Source organism: Rattus norvegicus, chromosome 12 (assembly GCF_036323735.1).
Source record: "Rattus norvegicus strain BN/NHsdMcwi chromosome 12, GRCr8, whole genome shotgun sequence".
NCBI lineage: Eukaryota > Metazoa > Chordata > Mammalia > Rodentia > Muridae > Rattus > Rattus norvegicus.
This window is the reverse complement of record NC_086030.1, coordinates 1,652,133-1,673,805: the sequence shown is the minus strand read 5'-3', so window position 1 is coordinate 1,673,805 and position 21,673 is coordinate 1,652,133. Positions and strand designations below refer to the sequence as shown.

Here is a 21,673-nt window from a genome sequence, read left to right as displayed (position 1 = left end):
TTCCTCTGTCTTCTCTCTCTCTCTCTCTCTCTCTCTCTCTCTCTCTCTCTCTCTCTCTCTCTCTCTCTCTCTCTCATCTTATATCCAGCAAGTTGAATCCACCTTTCTGGTCACATTTATTTGACTCTTAGCCCCTTGGATGCAAGAGCTTTGTTTTGTGCCAACATGTGTAAAATGCATATTAGAAAACAGAGTTTAATACGAAATAAATCAGTATTAATGACGTCATTGGTAATGTCTATACTGATCATATGTTAAATGATAATGCATTGACTAGAACCATGATGTATTCCTCAAATTTCGCTGATTTCTTTTGACCTATTATTTTTAAAATATAGTGCTATTAGAAAATGTGAAATCACAAATGTGATTTGTATTTTATTTCCATTATACGTTGCTTGTCTAATTTTTTCTTATGCTTAACTTTTTAAAAAAATGCCTTTTCATAGAAGAAAGTTATGTTTCTCCCCAGTGTCTTTCCGTTGTGGAGGAAAGGGATCCATGAAGCACTGGTGACATGGTTCCTTCCTCCAGTAGGCTTCTCTGCTTTAACAAGTGGCTCCCAAGCTTGTCCTGTTGCAGAGCCCTACTCATAAGGTTTTTGACTGGAGACTTACCCTAAGGCCACCAGCTAGCTAGCACACTGAATTAGTGTCTCCATCTCCTGGCTCAGATGCATGCCATTTCTGCTGACTCTGGAGAGCAGAGCCTCCTGCTGGGCTCCCTGAAGGGACAATGAAGGTGGACACAGTGGCTTCCCAACCCTCCCTCACCTCCAACTGAAGAATGAAAAGAAAGAAATGTTCTAAGGAGCCCCTGGGAAGTTTGGGGGACACCTGCTACTCTGTAAAAGGCAATTTAAGGAAAATACTTCACATAAAACTGATTATTACCTCTTAAGACCTTTCGCTTAACCTATATTGCATTGTTCTGTTCTTTCTTTCTTTATTCTTAGAGAGGAAAAAAGCAGTGTCTGATAAATTGTAAATTCTTCTTGTGGTGCCCTTGGAAGCAGCCCAGTGAGTTCATGCACTCTCAGAGAGAATGATTACCACTGAAATCCTTCCAGGGCAGAGTGGTATGGGTTCAGGAAAATGGAAAGGAATGTGAAGGAAGGCAGCAGAACCTACACACAAGAAACCTGTCAGCTTACAAAGCTCCTGAAAGAGCTTCCTAGGTCCTTTCTGATTCCTCCTTGCTTCAGGCTTCTTTCTGTTTCTCAGGGGAATCAAGACCCAACTTTCCTGAGGACAGTCCAGGTCTGCTAATTCCTGTTTTTTGCCATTTTGTGCTGTCTGCCTCTTCCCATATTCCTTATCTTTGAGTTGAAAGTTTTATACACAGTGGTTAATTTTATCCCAGAATTCTGTGTGGTTAAGAACATGGATTCTGGAAGCACACAAAGTCTGAGGTAACAACCGTGGCTGTACTGATCTAAACTGTTTTAGTCAGGGTTACCACTGCCTTGCTGAAACCACAAGGAGAGCAATCTGGGGAGGAAAGGGATTTAACCTCATAGCATCACTGAAGGAAGCCAGGACAGGAACTCAACAGGGCAGGAACCTGGAGGAAGAAGCTGCTGTAGAGGCCACAGAGGGTTGCTGCTTGCTAACTTGCTCCTCATGGCTTGCTCAGCCTGCTTCCTTTTAGCTCCCAAGCACCACCAGTCCTGGGATGGTCCCAGCCACAGTGGGCTGGGCCCTACCATATCTGTCATTGAGAAAATACCTTACAGTCAGTTGTTATGGAGGCATTTTCTCAATTGAGTTTTCCTCCTTTCAGATAACTCTAGCTTCTATTAAGTTGACACAAAACTAGCTAGTCAAGTCTCCCTTCCTCTGTAAGCGAGAGGACTGACCCCATTCCCTATGAGGAGGCTGTCATTGTGAATGGGACACTCATGCGAGTTGAGGCGACGATTTGACCCATAGTGAATACTGAGAAATGTTAGCTCTTAGTACTCTCATAAATTAGGTATATTACTACATAAATTAAACATATCTGTAATGAAAATTAGAATTTCACATTAATCAATGTCCCATTTTGGCCTAAAGCACCAAACAATCTAAACTGTGTTTTTGGCTTTGGTGGGCCATGGGGCAGAAGAGAAAGGCACAGAATACTGGGGGTCATGAATCTTGTTGGAACATTTCAGCTTCCTCTAGCAGCACAGCAAGAATTCCAGACAATCACTAAGGGCCTTCCCCCTTTCTAGCCACTTTCTGCAGTTCTGTGGGATCTCACCAGAAACCACACTTTACAGAAAGACTCTTCAGCTAGGCTCCTTGTTCACCCCAGCAGTGCATGCTCTTCCCTTACCAGACTGTCATTCCATCCTATCCTTCTGGAACCACGACCTACCTCTCTCACCAAGAAGAAAGAAATGGGGCTTGTGAGGTAGGTTCTTAGCAACGTTTTGAGATGAAACCTTTGTCTATGCAACTAAACCAAACAACAAGGAGACAAAAACACAGCACAGCCCTCGGCTCTAAGGAAATAGGACAGGGTGGTTTCTTGTTGCTGTTTTCCATCTTGATTGGCTTATGGCCTGGAAGCACAGGTTAACAAGCAGTTTCCTGAACTTTAATAGGTTTACAAAACAAAGAAAGTCATAAATCAGAGCAAGTTTAGAATACATCAGTAGGTACACCAGAAACGTAGTTGCAGCCAGACGGGAAAGCTTTTCTATATGCCTAAGAGTCTATCTGATGACATCTTTAACTTCTCAGTTGGCAGAAGCAAGGATCTCCTCAGTTAATGGTGCCAAATGTTTTTACTTTTTTTTTTTTTTATTAACTTGAGTATTTCTTATATACATTTCGAGTGTTATTCCCTTTCCCGGTTTCCGGGCAAACATCCCCCTCCCCCCTCCCCTCCCTTATGGGTGTTCCCCTCCCAACCCTCCCCCCATTGCCGCCCTCCCCCCATAGACTAGTTCACTGGGGGTTCAGTCTTAGCAGGACCCAGGGCTTCCCCTTCCACTGGTGCTCTTACTAGGATATTCATTGCTACCTATGGGGTCAGAGTCCAGGGTCAGTCCATGTATAGTCTTTAGGTAGTGGCTTAGTCCCTGGAAGCTCTGATTGCTTGGCATTGTTGTACTTTTGGGGTCTCGAGCCCCTTCAAGCTCTTCCAGTTCTTTCTCTGATTCCTTCAATAGGGGACCTATTCTCAGTTCAGTGGTTTGCTGCTGGCATTCGCCTCTGTATTTGCTGTATTCTGGCTGTGTCTCTCAGGAGAGATCTACATCCGGCTCCTGTCGGTCTGCACTTCTTTGCTTCATCCATCTTGTCTAATTGGGTGGCTGTATATGTATGGGCCACATGTGGGGCAGGCTCTGAATGGGTGTTCCTTCAGTCTCTGTTTTAATCTTTGCCTCTCCCTTCCCTGCCAAGGGTATTCTTTTTCCTCATTTAAAGAAGGAGTGAAGCATTCACATTTTGATCATCCGTCTTGAGTTTCGTTTGTTCTAGGGATCTAGGGTAATTCAAGCATTTGGGCTAATAGCCACTTATCAATGAGTGCATACCATGTATGTCTTTCTGTGAGTGGGTTAGCTCACTCAGGATGATATTTTCCAGTTCCAACCATTTGCCTACGAATTTCATAAACTCGTTGTTTTTGATAGCTGAGTAATTTTCCATTGTGTAGATGTACCACATTTTCTGTATCCATTCCTCTGTTGAAGGGCATCTGGGTTCTTTCCATTTTCTGGCTATTATAAATAAGGCTGCGATGAACATAGTGGAGCACGTGTCTCTTTTATATGTTGAGGCATCTTTTGGGTATATGCCCAAGAGAGGTATACCTGGATCCTCAGGCAGTTCAATGTCCAATTTTCTGAGGAACCTCCAGACTGATTTCCAGAATGGTTTTACCAGTCTGCAATCCCACCAACAATGGAGGAGTGTTCCTCTTTCTCCACATCCTCGCCAGCATCTGCTGTCACCTGAGTTTTTGATCTTAGCCATTCTCACTGGTGTGAGGTGAAATCTCAGGGTTGTTTTGATTTGCATTTCCCTTATGACTAAAGATGTTGAACATTTCTTTAGGTGTTTCTCGGCCATTCGGCATTCCTCGTTTCAGTAATAGAAGTGGGCAAGGAATGGCTCGGATTTCAAGACGCTAAAGCTAGCTTCCAGTAAGGGAATTAGCTTCTGGGTCAGCAACCTCCCAAAGTCTCCACACGGCTGCAGTTTTACTCAGTCAAATATTCTCTGCAGAAACAGCTTCTTTTCTGCAGAAGCAGACACCCAAGAGCCACCAAAATTGACCATATGATTAATGCTCACACAATGATTGCTCCATCTCCCTTGGGCAGCCTCTTCCCACACCTCGGTACATTTTGCTCTCTTTTACAAACCCATATCTGTAATCTCCCTTGTATCTTACTTTCTTCTGAGCATGCCTCATGCTCTTAAGCCTCATGATTATGTGCATAATAAAAAATATCTTTAATAAAAGGCTCCAACTCTTCTGATAAACTGTTTAATCCCAAAATTCTTTTCAATATTGAAGCTGTGAATCCTGGATTGTCCTTAGTCAAAGTTCCTAAAATTCCCAGGGAACTCATCAAGTTGCCAAGGTCAGCAGAATGGAGTTGTGTCTCTGTCCCCTCACTGCTGAGCTGTGCTGGCATTTGAGAAGCGGCTGTCGTTGAGAAGATAGTTCCCTCAGTATACCTGGGGAAAAGGACCAACCTCATCCTGTCAGACACAGGGACACAGAGGAGAAAACTACTTACTAAATTTGATACAATCCTTCCTAAATTCCCCATTGGATCCCACTTATTCCTTTATCATCTGATGTAAGCTGACCTCATGCCTCTCCACTCTTTATCAAAACGGTGTCTACAAAACAATACAAGCAAAACAACAACAACAACAACAAAACAACAACAGCAACAACAGCAACAACAACACATTTGCTGGGGCCTCCTGCATTAGCCCTCATTCAAGAAAATTCCTCCACAGACTTCTGTATAGCCACGTTTAAGGGGAGAATTTTTCAACAGAAGTTCCTTCTTACCTGTTGATCCTGGTTTTTGCCAAGGTGACCAAAAAGAAAAAATAAATCTAACTGGGACAATCTGTAAGCAGCTGCATCAAGGGAGGGGCGCCTGGAATGTATAAGTACATCAATTCATCGAAGGGATAGTTATTCTTTGTATCCTTTTAAGGTCTTTAGATGACTTATGTTTCAAGGCTATAGTTTTTGAAGTTTGTTTTCTGTCCATGTGATTGACAAATCCATCTGAATTAATTTGATGGGAGGAGCCTATGCTATGTATCTATATTATAGGCCTTGAATAATTCAGACAGTCATGTTTCCACTCAGAGAGAAAAATATAATTCATATCTTATTCTTTTGACCAAAAACCATGTAAGGGACTGGAGCGATAGCTTGGTGATTAAGAGGTCCAGTTGCTCATCCACAGCACCCAAGTTCAAGTCTCAGCACCCACTTCATGACTCATAACCATTTGCAGGGTATAAAAACACCTAAATGAAATGTAAAAAACAATGTTATTGATCTTGGTGACACACATACCTTAATCGCAGCATTTGGAAGGCAGAAGCCCAGAGATCTCTGTGAGATTTAGGAAAGCCTAGTCTACAGAGTGAGTCCCTGGATAGCCAGGGCTGCACAGTAAAACCTTGTTCCAAATATATTCATTTAAAAACCAATGATATTGAAGCTGTAGTAAAAAAAAAATGGTGTCCAAATTCTCCAACAAGGATAAGATGGGACAGATGAACTGTTGAATTATACCAGATATTTTAAGACTTTACGCGCACGCGTGCGCGCACGTGTGTGTGTGTGTGTGTGTGTGTGTGAGTGTGTGTGAGTGTGTGTGTGAGTGTGTGTGTGTGTGAGTGTGTGTGTGTATGTGTGTGTGTGTGTGTGTGTGTCTGTGTGTGTGATGTACTTGTTATGGAGAGAGTCCATTTATACCTTCTGGAGAGTGAGGTCAAGTGTGTCGGTGTGTTTAGAGTAACGTTTTGCAATTTGTGGATTGCAACCACTTTGTAATGTTATAGTTAGGGGTCACCACAGCACAAGGACTCTATTAAAGGGCTACAGATTTAGGAAGGGTGAGAAGCACTGATATACAGGCTAGAGATCAATATTGAAGGTCTTCTTTTATTGTTAAAAAAGATTCTTTTGAATAGCCAGAGGAATCCTGATCAAGACCACAAATGCTCCCAGTATCACATTACCTAATTTCAAAATTAGACTGAGTCAGGATAATAAAAGGCAGGATTTTATTTAAACGCATGCATTATGTGTCAATGGAATAGAAGAGAGGACTGAGAAATAAGTCATGTAGTAACAGCCATCTGATCCTTACTTAATAAAGGTGTGTTGGAGAACAGGTATTCTTAAACAGGTGATGTCAGGCAAATTGAGTAGCTACACATTGAAGATTAACACTAGATCCCTGTCTCTCCTGCTCCATGCAAATCAACTCAAAATGGATCAAACTCGGTAACTTAAGACCCCAAAGTATTCTGGAGAGGATATCTTTGCTCAATCATTCATCTAACCCAGATTAATCTCCATCCTATAAAGAAGTAAAGTAGGGAAGGACAGTGTGGCACATTCCAATCCTAACCAGTGTCTGCATAAACAGGCAAACTCTGTGAAGTCTAGGCCATCCCCTTTACATAGCTTGTTTTAGACCATCTAGGGCTTTACAGTAAGATCTTATCTAAAAACAAAACCAAAATAAAACAATGATAGCTAATAAACAATATAATTAGTAGATGGGCAAATGATCTGAATAAAAATTTGTCTGTCTGTCTATCAGTTTCTGTTTCTCTGTGTCTTTGTGACTCTGTCTCTCATGTGTGAGCATGTGTGCGTGTTTCTGTGTGTGTGTTTCTGTGTGTGTGTGTTTCTGTGTGTGTGTGTGTGTGTGATTGTGTGTGTGTGTGTGTGTGTGTGTGTGTGTGTGTGTGTGAGGGTGTGTGTATGACTCGGGCCTGCAGCCAGAACTGGATGCTGGGTAAATATTCTACCACTAAGCCACAATTCCAGCCTTCAACTCCTAAACAGATGTACAGAAAACCAATAAATATGATTTTAGCCACCAAGGGAATACAAACAGAAACTCCAATGAAATTCCATGTCGCCTCATGCAAAAGGATGATTCGGTATGTAAAGAAACTTAGATCCTGGCCTGTTGACCCAGGTTCAATTCTTAGAACCAATATAAAGGTGGGAAAAGGAACCGATTCCATACAGACTCTCCTTAACCCTTAACTCTGTCCTGTGGTACACATATCCCCTGACATATATATCAGTCACACATCCAAATAGTATTTGTGGTTTTAGTTTTTAATACAGAAATAAATGACTATAGGTTTACATTGCTGGTAGGAATGTGAATTATCATAATGGCTGTAGAGACTAATATGGAGGCTACTGAAGGAACTAAAAACAAAACCACAATCATAATCCATATATACCACTCCTGGTGGATACTCAAGGGAAAATATGGAGTCAGCCTCAGAGTTTATCACCACATGAACCGATGAAAAATTATTTTTTTTGCAGAAATGTCTGATGTCTAGAGTGTGCCTGTGACTGAGCCTCCAGCTTATGTGGGACTTAGTCCTGGATCCAGACTTCCAATTCCTACAGGACCACATTTCCAGACCAGGTCAGTACAGGGCCTGAGGTTTGGTTCCAGATTGCTCAGGTTTCCCTCGAAATACTGCAATTTTGCTTCCAGTGGTATCTGACATCAATATGGGTATGAAATCCTGAAGTCTGAGTTGCCAAAGGTTACTGCCAGGCCTCAAGTCTCCCTTTCTATGGTTCTAGAGGTTACTTTGGGCCTGTAGCTCTGTGTTTAGTCACCTGATTGTAGACAGGCTATCTGGTCTGAAATTGGGTATCCAGTCTCCAACAGGTTTGTAGAATCTGGGGGTGACCAAACTTTTGACTCCATCTGGTCACCTTGGTGCTTAAGGTGTTTCCCCATGCTTGATCCTGTTGGCACATAGCGAGGACTAGATTGCCTAAGTCACTCATCTGAAATCAAAGTCAAATTCCCCCAGTCATCATAGCTGGACTGCATGCAGATCTAAGTTACAGAAACCAAAGTATCCAATACAGAAATAATTGAAATGTCCAAGAAAGAATTTACAGCCTTACTATTCAAAAGAATTGATGATCATAAGGAGTCAAATACATTCATGAATTAAGGAAATATATCTGAAAACTTGTCCAGATAGCCTCAAAAGTAAACGTAATAGTTAACAGAACAGTAGTAGAATTTCAAAATATAGAGGAAAAACTTTGGAAGGAGATTGAATCTTTGAAAACTAAACTAATAAAAATATTTGAAGAGGATGGTCAAACTGGTAGAAACCACAACAAAGACTGTCATTAAGAGATAAGATTACTGGATTCAGCCCCCACCTCCAAAAAAAAGAAAAGAAAAAAAAAAGATATAAGATCATACACAAGAACAAATCTCAGACATAGAGGACAAGAGGGAAAATAAGAAGCATAAACAATATTCCAAAGATCCTGGGACACAATAAAGATTCCAAACCTAAGAATTCATGGGGTATAGCAGGGAACAGCCAAAGTAACATCGAATGGATGAGACAGACTTATATTTCAGTGAAATTCTAGCAGAAATCATCACAAATTTATAGAAATAATTAAGCTTGCAAGTATAACAGCCATGGAGAAATCCAAACAGACAGAATCAGAGAAGAAATTCTCTGTGACATACAATCAGGATGTCAAAAATACAAAATAAAGAAATAATTCTAGCCAGGCAGTGATGGTGCATGCCTTGTGTTTAATCCTACCATTTGTGGGACAGAGGCAGGCAGATCCCTGGGAGTTCAAGGCCATACTGGTGAAAAGATTGAGTTCCAGGAAAACTACAGCTCCACAGTAAAACCCTGCCTTAAAAAAGAAAGGAAGGAAGGAAGGAAGAAAGAAAGGAAGGAAGGAAGGAAGGAAGGAAGGAAGGAAGGAAGGAAGGGAGAAAAGAGAAGGAAAGAAAATTAAAAGAAATAATCCTAAAAGCAGCATGCAAGAAAACAACAGCTAACAAAGAACTGAACCATGAAGCTGTGTTATGCTCTGGGAGCTAGAGATCTGAGATTAATGTCCTAACTTCCATCTCATCTCCAGCCAGGAGTGGGTGGGAGCAAAGTCCTTCATTTCAAAGCTCAAGCTTGCTCCTCTGGTTAGGCAGCTGCCTTGTTCCTGAGATTCATGCTAGGGGCTTCTGTATTTAATATTCCTGTAACTCTCCCTCCTTGGTATTTCTGCAGCTGGGTTTGAATACGCAAAGGCCGTCAAACCTTATATTCCTCTTGAAGTATTCCTGGATTAGACGTTAACTCAGAGCAAACCAGCAATTAGTAGTAATCAGCTGAGATATTTACAGGTATACATGGAGAGTCTTTCCTGAATTATGAAGTGCATGTGAGCTCTCAAATATTGAATAGAGAAGTGGCTATCTGTCTAATCACCCAGTCTTCCCCATTGGTTATCAGGATCATATGCAATCTGAGTGTCCTGGCTTCTTACATGTTTTCCTGACTCTAGAGTCTCCATTGTCTGGTGTTATTCCCATATGCTGGGAAGAACTCAACTGTGTTCTGAAGGATACACAGGGTTTGTGGAAGGAGATGAATATGAATGAGCCTTCTACACATAGAACAAGGGGGCACCTGGGAAGAAGCAGATCTGGCTGAAGAAAAGTGTTCTTCAGGCATCCGTCATGTCAGTGACATAAGGTGGTGGAAATTAAGAAGGTAGCCTGAGCAAGGTTTCCCTGTAGAGACAGTGGGTTATCTAGAAGACAGCTAGAATTTTTAACCCAGAGGCCAGGGAGTTGTCCTAAGTATATCCTCTCCAAACTCACTCTGTGGTGCCTGCATTAGGTTTAAAATGAACCTAACTCATCCACTAGACAGCAACAATGATGCATATAAAAGGCCTAGTCTACTTGAGTTCTCGAACTCAAAACGAGCCAACACAATTCCAGATCCAACCCAGGTCACCTAAAAAGCAATTTTAAAAAGGAATGAATGCTGCCATTTATCAAGAGCTTAAAAGCAGGACAATTCCACTTATTACCCCTAGAAATTCATGTTTTGGGTTCGATGGCGACTATGTAACTGACGAGACCAGCGGCAACTACACTGCCTCAACACAGAGACCGGATCGGACAAGGCACAAGCAGCGGAGGGTCAAAGAAGGATACGTGCTCCAAGAATCCTAGCCTATGAAAACAAGTATGTGAAGTTTTTCAAGAATAAACCAGAACTTCCCCCAGGGCAACGCCCTGACGCCACAGTGGTGAAGCAGGCCTCTCCAAGACAGACGAATGCAATCTGAAGTGGAAGGAGAAGAGGAGCCAGCCACAGGAGAAAGATGCAGAGGCCTTGAGCAGGACCCTTGATAAGGTGTCTGTGGGACACTCAGCCCAGACACCCAGTGCTCACCATGGCCCCCAAGCCACATCTTTAGCTGCCTTCCATGCACCCGATTCTGCTGCTACCACAGAGAAAGCCAAGAAGATCAAGCACCTAAGGAAGAATCTGATAGGTGGAGGAGCTGCAGTAGCACTTCCAGGCTGGGAAGTTCAGCAGAGAACAGCTGGAGAAGCTGACATGGCACAGGGTTCTGGAGGAGGAGCTGGAGGACTTGGAGTTGGGCCTGTGAGGCTTCAGGAATAGTGGAGTGGACTGAAGAACAAACCATGGGGTACTGTGGGGTCCAGGGGGCATGGGCCACAACAGTCAGGAGGGGCACTCCCATACTGGCTCACTTTCCCCTCCTGTGGCCCAACTCTGTCCTCTAGAGCCTAGTATCTCTCTTCTTCATCCCTTCTCCTTCTCAGCTCCCATTTTTGAACTTTTCCCTTCTATCCCATTGTTCACAATCTGAGTGATGACCCCAGGTACCTCTGCTGCTGATCTGGGTGTCTTGTTGAAAAGGAACCCCGAGAGGGTGGGAGTCTGTCAGGGATCTGAGGCTGAGGGTACAAGGAGTACCCACGATTTGGAGTCTTAGTTCCTGTTCAGTGTTTATGAATAACTTCTGTGGCCACCAAGACAACCACCATCACCTCCACCAACTCCTCCTCCTCCTCTTCTTTCTCCTCCTCCTCCTCCTCCTTTTCATCTTTTATTTAAGAATGTAGAAATAAATTCAAGTAGACGACAAAAAAAGTTCACTTATTGTTTGTAGCAAACCTATGTCCTGTTGAGATATAATGGTTTCCATAGATTTATTTATTCGCTTGTATTTGTTTGTTTCTTTGTTTTTATGTCCACAGTTGTTTTGCTTAAATGTATATCTGTGCACTAATGTGTGTGCCTGATGTGTAGAAAGATCAGAAGAGGGCATGAGATCCCTGGGACTAGAGTTATGGAGTGTTGAGAGCTGCCATGTGGGTACTAGGGATCCAAACCAGGTCCTCTGAAAGAGCAGCCACTGTGCTTAACTTCTGATTCATTTCTCCAGCTCATTTCCATATTTCAAATACAGAAAAGTGGAACTCTTGTGATTAACCATCCAGGTAGACAAGGCCAAACAACGACCACACCCAGCCTCCTTTTTCCAGTGTATAGGCTCTGAACTTTTGGTTGTTTTGTTTTGTTTTGTTTTGTTCTGTCTCCTATGATCTATGAAGGGACAGCCTGTATCTCTTAAGCTGAGAAGGGCCTGAATACATAGCCCTATTTTTATTGAGCAGGGAATGTTGGGCGCTCCTACCCTAGAAATCTATCAATCTGAGCTTCTTCAAGATCTGATCAACTTGTGAGGAATTAACCCAGCACCATTGGTCACAAATTCATTTTTTCAGTATTTTTGTCATTTACTGAATATCTTTATTTACACTTCAAGTGTTATTTCCTGTCCTGGTTCCTGGACATAAGCCCTCTATCCCATCCCCCTCCCCTTCATCTATAATGGTGTTCTCCACCCAATTTGCCCCCCCATATACACCTACAGTGGGGGATACAGCCTTGGCAGGACCAAAGGCCTCTCCTTCCATTGGTGCCCAACAAGGCCATCCTTTGCTACATATGCAGCTGGAGCCATGGATCAGTCCATGTATAGTCCTTGGGTAATGGTTTAGTCCCTGGGAGCTCTAGTTGGTTGGCATTGTTGTTCTTATGGGGTTGCAAACCCCTTCAGCTCTTCCAGTACTTTCACTATTTCCTCCAATGGGAAGGCCAGTCTCAGTTCAATGTTTGCTGCTAGCATTCACCTCTCAAGAGGCAGGACCACCGAAATGCGGATGCTTCATTCCTTGTTAAAAGGGAGAACAAATATATTCATAGGTGGGGATATGGAAGCAAAAGGTTGGAACAGACACTGAACAAATGATCATTCAGAGACTGACCCACATGGGTATATAGAATGGATGGAGATACACACACACACACACACATATATATATATATATATATATGTGTGTGTGTGTGTGTGTGTGTGTGTGTGTGTGTGTGTGTGTGTTCATACACACATATACATATATACACATATATATTGCAACCAAAAGTAGATAAGATTCATGAAGCTAAGGAGTGCATGAAGACAGGAGCCTGCTATAGCGATCTACTGGGAGGCACAGATGAACCATGTCAATTATAGAGGCGAATGCTAGACACACAGACACACACACACACTCACATAGAAACACACACAAACGAACACACACTTATAAAAACACATAAACACACACACATACATATATACACATAAACACACACACATACTCACACACATACCCACACACACTTTCAGACACCGACAAAAACACACATGCACCCTCTCACAGACAGAGACACACATATACACTGACACACACACACACACAAATACACAGACATACACACACACTCACTCACACACTCATACACTCATTCACACACAGACACACACACATACACACACATACACATGCACACTCTCACACACATACAAACACACACACACATACACACACAGACATAGACACACAAACACACACACACTCACATACATCCACAAAAAAACACACACACACAACCTCACACACTCTCTCACACACACACATAGACACACACACAAACACGCACACATACACACACATAAACACACACACTCTCACACACCCAAGCATACATGCACCCTTACACTCACAGATACACACACACACATATACTGACACACATGCACACAAATAGACACACACACACACACACACACACACACACACACTGCCCCATACACACACACAAAGGAAAACTAAGTTTTTATCCAGCAGGTTTCCGGTTCAGTGAGGAATTAGTGGGAGCTATTATGTGTACAAGTCTCTTAGACTCCAGCAGGCTGTGCTGCCCTGGCCTGTACTTATATCCACTTCAGAAAATCTTTCTATGCAGATACTTGCTGGTCCTACCTGAGTTACAAACTTTGCACAGATAACATAAACAACACAACACCAAATTCCCCAGAGAGAGGATTTGAAGAAAAGCCTTCAGTAAGCTTCATGTTGACTCATCATAGGCCCCTCACTAAAACTAACCTGCTTCCTTCATAGAAGACCTTGGAAGCATCAGAAGAAGACAGTGACTCATAGTCAGTTTTCAGGAACTTTTCATAACATTATAGTTCACATGATATTAAAACAACCTCAATATCAGTCAGAAGGAGAATAATGAAATAAACTACAGTGACTTTTCTGAACTACAACTTTCTGTACAAGACTGAGAGGGAATCTAGCCTGAAAGAATGACAGGCAAACGATATAGTCAGGAAAACAATGTCAGCAGACGGATGCACTATAAGATTCCATGCAAGATCATGGTGAAGCCAATAAGACAAACCAGAATCTTCAAGGAGGATACCTCTACTCAGGTAAAGTGAAGAAATCTAATCCTTATTTTTAAAATAGCTGAATGGCTAAAGAATGTGTTGACAAATAAGAGAGAGGGCTCTACCTGGAACTGGACAAGTGATGCAAAGACTGCTGGCCAGCACAAAACAGGAAGCTGAAGGTTTGCTGAAAGACCTAGGCTAAAAGGACTAAGTTAGGTCTAAGTTAGAGAATGACTGGACAAAATCAGATGTCATTATCTGGCGTCCCCATATACCCACAAATTGTAGGTCACCACAGCAATGTACACACACAGAAACACACTCACACACACTCTCTTTCTCTCTCTCTCTCTCTCTCTCTCTCTCTCTCTCTCTCTCTCTCTCACACACACACACACACACACACACACACACACACACACACATACATACCAAAAATCATAAGTTGGCAGAAAACAATGAAGTTTCCATCATGCTGAGGAACAACATAATATAGACTACTCAAAGAAGGTATTTTAAGAATTTCTACTCAGCTATTTTTCCCTAAAGGAATAAAAGGGCCTAGATTGCACTCTTCTTGATGAGAATGGGGGTATATATGGATAGCTTTGTTCTTGAAGTCCCAAATCTCTCATGCCAATTCTCAGTTTGAGAACCCACATCCCTGCTCTTCCAACCAGCTTCAGAGTATAAGGACAAGATATGAACTCTCTAGGAAACCTCAAACAAAACAGGACTGACATGCTGCTACTCAGGCTCTGTCTGGTACCTAAGATTTACGAAGCATGAAGAGATGGTCTTGATATACAGGGAAAATGGGGGAGAAAGAACAAATCCACCAAAAGAAGACAATGAGAACCATTTCTTTAGCATTTCCACCAGGCTCTCCTCCTCGCAAACTACTACCTTCCTGGAATCTCACAGGATCCCTGTAAAGAAAATGAGCTCCAGGATTTTGCTTCATCCATCAAAGCCCTGTGCAAGTCTAAAGAGTGGCTCCCACATAGCACTCTCCACACATAATGGCATGTAGTGCTGTGATGTGTGATCAACCTATCTCCCTTAATAAACTGCAGATTCTCAAAGAGCAGGAGCATTTGCTTTCCAAACATGCAGTTTCTTGAAAAAGGGCTATCTCCACAGAAAGCCTTGTAAATGATCACATAAATGAACACTTGGATGGGACATAGGTCAGTACATGTAACAGTAATGGACAGTTACATTGGTTGGTCTAAATTCATGATAAGACATGAGGACAACCTGTCCCTGAGGCCTAACATTACCTGCTGTTGCTTGGCTCTGGGGACACAGATGTAATTGCTGGCCTCCTCACAGAACCTCTTTGCTTTCTCATAGGATGCTGGCAGTTTAGTCTGCTCCACCAGCAGTTGTCTGTTCTCATTCAGCAAAATCCTTATATTGTTCTTCAATTGAATCCATTCACGCAGGAGCTGGCAGTGCGTGTTGCTGAACCACAAACAATAAATGTCAAATCCCAGGAAGCTTCTATTTGCCTGTCACTCCTGCAAGTACAATCATCCCTTCAAGGGCCCTCATCTCCAGACACCAACAGGCTAGAGCCACAGTATACAAGTTAGCACCAATTAGAGGAGGCCAAATCCAGAGGCCACATTCCCTGTGAATCAAAGTACTTCTGAAAATCCTGACACTAAGATGTTACATCAAGGTAGAAGAATTGGACCATATGGGTGCTCATATGTCCATAGTATGCTAAAACCATCTGCAAGTAGAGGGCAAATCCCCTCTGATGGATGATAGAAGACCCAATAGCTATACAATCTTTGCATGTGTATCTCATGGATCACAGAGAACCTGTCAGTGTCCTAGAAGTTGAGAGTTGATTGATATTCCCATCATGGTGCAAATCTTTTCTATGTAGAGGAGCAATCGATAATGGGGAAAATAACAATTGGAGGGTCTTCTAAACTCTTCACAGGTAGGACCACTGAGTCCTAAAGTTACAAATCCAAGACCCTGTGCCAGGAGGCAGGCTTTCCTGTTAAAAGTCAGACACTACAGAACCAGAGCCCTGACTTTTGTTCAAAGTCATATAGGACAGAAGCACTCCCTGCCTAGTGCTGGGTTCTCATCTCTCTCAGGGACTCACTGGTAGGAACTATTCACTTGTATGAGCTCCTTGTACCTCTCCATGGCATAACTTATTGAGTTGGTCACCATTTGCATAGCCATCATTCTCATCTCATGTTTGGATTGAAGTATTAGCAATTCGAGATCCGGCCTGTCTTAGGGCATGGCCCAAGGAACAAATAACTGTGTGAATTCATGATTTCAGAATTAGGTGAAATGTAAATAAGAAATATCCATTAAAAATTCAAATTTAAGAGTGGGGAGGGAAGAATGTGGCAAACACAAAGACCAGAGCAAAACCACAACAGTGAGACAACATCAATTCTTTCAAGGAAATATTTCTACGCAAATCAGCAAACATTTATTTTGAAAAAAGGACTCTTTAAAAGGCTGTGGAGATATGGTTCTGCAAAGACCCCTCTGTACTAGAGTGGGTGGAGCCTGTGAAATGCCTGTTTAGGAATAACAAATGTCCAGAATTTATTACCACAATCACCATTTCTAGGTCACAATAAACGGTCCCTGATAGCTAAAAAAAAAAAAAAAAAAAAAAAAGTAAAGTCAAAAAATAAATGAAGTTCAAATCAGTCAAAAAAAGATTACCTGAAATCAGACTATTGACTTGATTACTTAAAGCCAATTTATGGCACATACTTGCTCCTTTGAACTGTGTCCTATTTGTGCTGATTAAACTTATTATCCTGAGCACAGGACAACAGAGCCAGGTTACCAGGTCCAAGGAGCTGACTGTCAAGAGTTGGCCAGGTAAGCATGAAGGCATTGACTAATTCTGTAAGAAGTTTCCTCCAGTCTGTGCCACAGCCTTGGGTCCAACAGATAGTTATGATGACATTTCTTTTGTTTTGAAAGCAGGGATTCTCAAACCTTGCTTCCTATTGTTACATGAATTCCCAGAGGGCATAACTACTTAGACAGGGAAGAGGATTTGTAACCCCTCCTTCCCTCAGGAGAGTCCTATCTACCACCAAAGTAAATAGAAGGTGCAAAGAGTTCTGTTGGTCCATGTGGGCTTCCACGCTATCATGACCTGCAAACTGTCCATCAGACAGATCCTCAGATCCCATCAAAGGTCCCAGTCTCCAGGTCCTGAGCAAAACACCCAGAAATACGTTCATATAAATACATACCAACCCATATACAAACACAATTAGAATGCCAACTACTTCCATGGAGATGCCATAGAATCAGTGTATAGTGAACAAAATCAGAGTAAATGAGTGATGGCATGCAGGAATTTCATTCCCTCACTTAGATGCATCAAGTCTAACCAGGTCCTTCCAGCTATTGACAGAACTTATGCTTATCCAAGGAGCTCAGGGTCAAGTAAAAAGGAGGTTGACCCTAAACACACAGCACCTAGCTTATCTCACAAGCCAATGCCTGCCAAGGCTCCTCAAAATCCAGGATGAGAGGTGAAACTCTCTCGTGATATGAGGAAATCTTGGGTTAGCAGAGACAGAGCACAATACAGTGGACAGGTTACTGGGCTACCTGTAGTCCCAATCATCATAGATATAAAGGTCCAGGATTTGATAAAGTGCATGCCTCTCGAAGTTACACTTCTGGATTTCAAATTTGAGTTCCTCCAGTTCCTTTAGACGCTTCTCTTGCTTACTGATGACATTTGGGGATGATGCCTTCCTACCAAAACCTGTAGATAGATAAACCCAAGTGAATTTGCATATTTGATGGCCCATGGGAGGTAAAGAGCATTCTGAATCCCAAAAGGAGGTTGAGGAAGAGGAAATGGTAGAGACTGGGTGAATGCCTGAAACAGCAGAAAAGCTTTCTTTGAGCTGGATTCTTTTTTTTTTTAAGATTTATTTATTTATTTTGTATATGAGTACACTGTTGCTGTCTTCAGACACACCAGAAGAAGGCATCGGATCCCTTTACAGATGGTTGTGAGCCACCATGTGGTTGCTGGGATTTGAATTCAGGACCTCTGGAAGAGCAGTCGGTGCTCTTAACCACTGAGCCATCTCTCCAGCCCTCGAGCTGGATTCTTAAGCTATGTCCCTCTTTCCAAACTCTAATGCCATACATGTGCCAAGTTCACTATTATAGAACCCCTCGCCCTGAAACGTATAACCTGACTCAGACATAAACTTGTGGGACATTGTTATGTCATATCAGATGTGGTGCAGATAAATCCTGGAGTTCATAATGTTTAGCACCATCAAGCTCTAATCATATGTGTTCCAGCCCAAAGTGTCTAAGACCTAAACTCATGACTAGGGGTGCATCTTTCCTTGTTCTTGTTATCAGAGACTTATGTAACCTACAATAATCTAGAGGACGAAGGGATTCAATTCCCAACCATGGATGGTCACATTGTTAATCTCACAGTGCCTTCCTCTGCCATTCATTGACACAAACAATTAAAAAGCTTCTAGAAAAGAAAATGAAGGCTTACCAATTTCTGACTTTCTCTCAAATTAATAATCAGGAACTCCTGACTCTTGTTTTGCCTTTGAGAAATCCCAAGGCTCATGCTGTAAGGCCTATTCTTAGAAGGCACATCTCAAACCTACCTCCTCAAGGAAGTTCCCCAACTCTGCCCAGGACTCACCAAGCCTTCCCCAGAATGATTTCATCCTTCCTGTTTTAGTAGACAGGAGGTCAGCTTCCTTCTGCCTTGGTGTGGTCTCTCCTTGATCTCCACTCTCCTTCCAAAATAGCCTGAGCAGCTGGCAAAACATGCCTGTTTGTGAACCCAAAGGGAACTGAAGTAATTTCCCAAAGGCAGTTGGTGTCACCACAACACAATCACAGAAGATTCTAGGGATCTCTTAGATACAATAGATTGTCCAATGAAGGGCTTACTGATGATGTCACTGGGAAGTTCTATGGCCTACCTGCTAACTAGCTCTCCCCAAATTGATCAATTTCTGTGGGGGCCCTTTCCTGCAGTCTCTAATGTGTCACCGGAAATACCGTTTGGCAACCTCAATTCCGAAGCTAGATATTTCTCTCTGCTTCACTAGAAGTCATCAATGCTTTTGATGGCATTGAGAATGGCTTACAACCCTGAATTGGATAAGAGATTTTTCTTAGCACCCAAATCTCTAGGGACCATGGACGAGGGAGATTTTTCTTAAAAATAAATCTACCACCTTAGACAATGGATGTGATATACATTTCTATTCCCAAGGTTTTCCCTTCTTCTGGATGCCAATATCTTTCTTCTATACTTTGATTGTGTAAAACCTGGAAATATTTGCTTACTGTGCAGTCCTTCACACCTTGACATTGTTTCATTTAGACATCCATGTATTCCACAAAATCAATGGTCTATAATCCTATTTTTTTGTAATAAAACTCCCTTTTCTTGGGAATATAGGGATCAACTACAGGGCATATATAAAATTATAAATTTCTGTGCCTTTTATATACTAAGTTGGACATCCTCACTTTTTGAAACACAACAAGACAATTAAATTGGACATCAGTGAGCAAACGTCAACCTGGACCTTGTGTTACTACATTGTAACGACATAGCCATCACTTCTCCAATACCATTCTTCCTGAATTTCCAAGTCCTATTTTAAGGATATTGGGGACTGCACTGTGATCTTTTACTCATATCACACATAAAAATCGGAGGATGGGCACGGACTGGAAAGGCCTAAGGTCAGGTTAAACCTCAATTTTAATGGATCCAGAAGTTCATGAGGGAGTCCATATGGCATTGTCATATATGGATTCTGTGTTCTTATCAGAGGAGTTGTAATGCCACCTGAATGTGTGCTATAATGCCACCTAACCTCACTAATGTCAGAGTGAAGCTCATGTATGGCATTTGTGGGCAGAGAAATGCCTTTTACTACCATCTCCATTTGTACAATATCACTATGCAAAGCTCAAAACAGAGGGGTGGAGATTGTGGAGTCCTTGGAAGTTGAGGGTCTTTTATTTTGATTAAGGCACATATTTTTCCTATGTAATTTTTTCCCCTTTCTTTTTCACTAATGATGGATGACATCTTTCCTGGCCTGAGATATACTGGGGTCCAATTTTTGGATTACCAGAGCTTGTATTTTAGATATGACAGGCCCACCAAGGGTCCTACTCCATACAGAAGGTATGAATAAGTCCCACGTGCTGGAGTAAGTTAAAAAAGTCTGTGACGACAAAGACCTGATTGAGAAAACAAGAGACAAGCTGTTCTTCAAGATCATAGTGGTATGATACTAAGAAAATGTGAATAAGGCATCAGGTAAAAAGATCAATTAGGAGGTCATAGGCCTAGAAGGGGTTGCCTTTGGTCTCAGTGGAGCTGCCATTCTTTCACCCAGTCCTTCATCTCTGCCACAAGACCAGAGATTTCCCCAAACAACTGGCTGGCCTTACTCAAAGACCTGGCAGGGCTTCTCCCTGTAGAATAGGAACTGTAGAGTCCTTGAGGACCCACCAAGAGGTCTCCTCAACACAGATTCCTTGTTGTCAAAGGAAAATATTCCTGCAGAATCCTGCCATGGCAGTAGGAGTTTCAACTAGGCTGCTCTTAGGTCCAGCTCACCGGATGCAGGCCTGAGGCCCAGCGGTATCTGGGGAAAGAAGCAGCACACACTACCTCACAGCTCTCTCTTTGTTGGATGCAACTGCTAGAAGAGTAATAGGGCTTTTGTTTCTTAATTTGTTTATTAGAAATACCTACAAAGCTGGTTAAAGTTGCAACATGCCTTTAATATCAGCGTGCAGAATTTTTTTAAATCGCTTTTTTATGTTTGGATATTGTTTTTACTCCCCTCAGCAAATATCTCTGTGCTTAGAATGTTAAGCACATGCTCTGGAGGGACCTATTATTCAAGTTAGGCAAAGCTTTTGTTCTTACCAACCAGTCAACAGATGATGCCATTACTTACTTTCAAATAAGAAAACAGTCTTAGAGAAGTGAGTTAATCTGTAAGCTATCACAGAAGAAACACATCATGACTGTGGAATGACACCCCAATCTTTTGCATTTCCTAAGTTCTTTTATTTCTTTTTTTTTATTTTTGACATTTTTATTGGATTTTTTTGGGTATATTTCTTTTTTTTTTTTCAATCCTCGCAGGTATCCTTTATTCCTCTCCTCCCATTTACAAGTAGGAATTTCATCTGTAATTGTTAGTCCAGATAGTTTGGTCTATGGCTTAGATATCACCTTGGCCTGTTGCTTTAGCATAAGCTGTGTGAGGGGCAGGCTCAATGGTTCAGGACTTAACAAATAATAAATTCCACTACACCTGGATTCCTAGCCTCACACTCAGAAAGGGACTATATTTCTATTCACTATTAAAAAAAAAAAGACCCAGTTCATTAACAAGTAAAAAAAATTTCTCAAGTATATTAAAGGGTTTACCATGGTCATACAGTTTGTCAAATGCCTGGCATTCATCATTTTTCAAATCCAAAAATTTCTTTCTTATTCATATTTTCTTTTTTGATTATTTCTCAGTTTATTTTTTATTTTTTAATTTAACTTTTAATAGATATATTTCTTTATTTACATTTCAAACGTTATTCCCTTTCCAGGTGTCCAGTCCATAAGCCCCCTCCAGCGCCCCACCCCCACCCCATGTGGGTCTTTTACTTGTTTCGTTAAAGTAACCGAAAGATAATTTATATTATTTGGGCCTATTGTGAAGGGTATCATTTCCCTAATTTCTTTCTCAGCCTGTTTACCCTTTGAATAGAGGAAGGC

The 21,673-nt window shown here is 41.9% G+C and overlaps 1 protein-coding gene and 1 pseudogene across 2 annotated transcripts in view; one reads left to right on the top strand and one right to left on the bottom strand.

Moving 5' to 3' along the window:
* The window catches only part of LOC134481229 (uncharacterized), a 69,561-nt gene extending 49,660 nt beyond the window's left edge, over positions 1 to 19,901 (bottom strand). Inside the window, exons 1-4 of one of the 2 annotated variants that reach the window (XM_063271823.1) lie at positions 18,557 to 18,775; positions 17,476 to 17,635; positions 15,983 to 16,114; positions 15,138 to 15,321 (exon numbers count right to left, since the gene is read on the bottom strand). In XM_063271823.1, coding sequence (XP_063127893.1) covers positions 15,138 to 15,321; positions 15,983 to 16,114; positions 17,476 to 17,635; positions 18,557 to 18,686 — 606 coding nt within the window. In that variant the 5' untranslated portion in view covers positions 18,687 to 18,775. Of the gene's footprint in view, positions 1 to 15,137; positions 15,322 to 15,982; positions 16,115 to 17,475; positions 17,636 to 18,556 lie in introns of both variants that reach the window. The other variant, XM_063271822.1, reaches the window with a different exon arrangement.
* Positions 10,064 to 10,739, top strand: LOC134481218 (partner of Y14 and mago-like; annotated as a pseudogene).
* Positions 19,902 to 21,673: the final 1,772 nt, after the last annotated feature.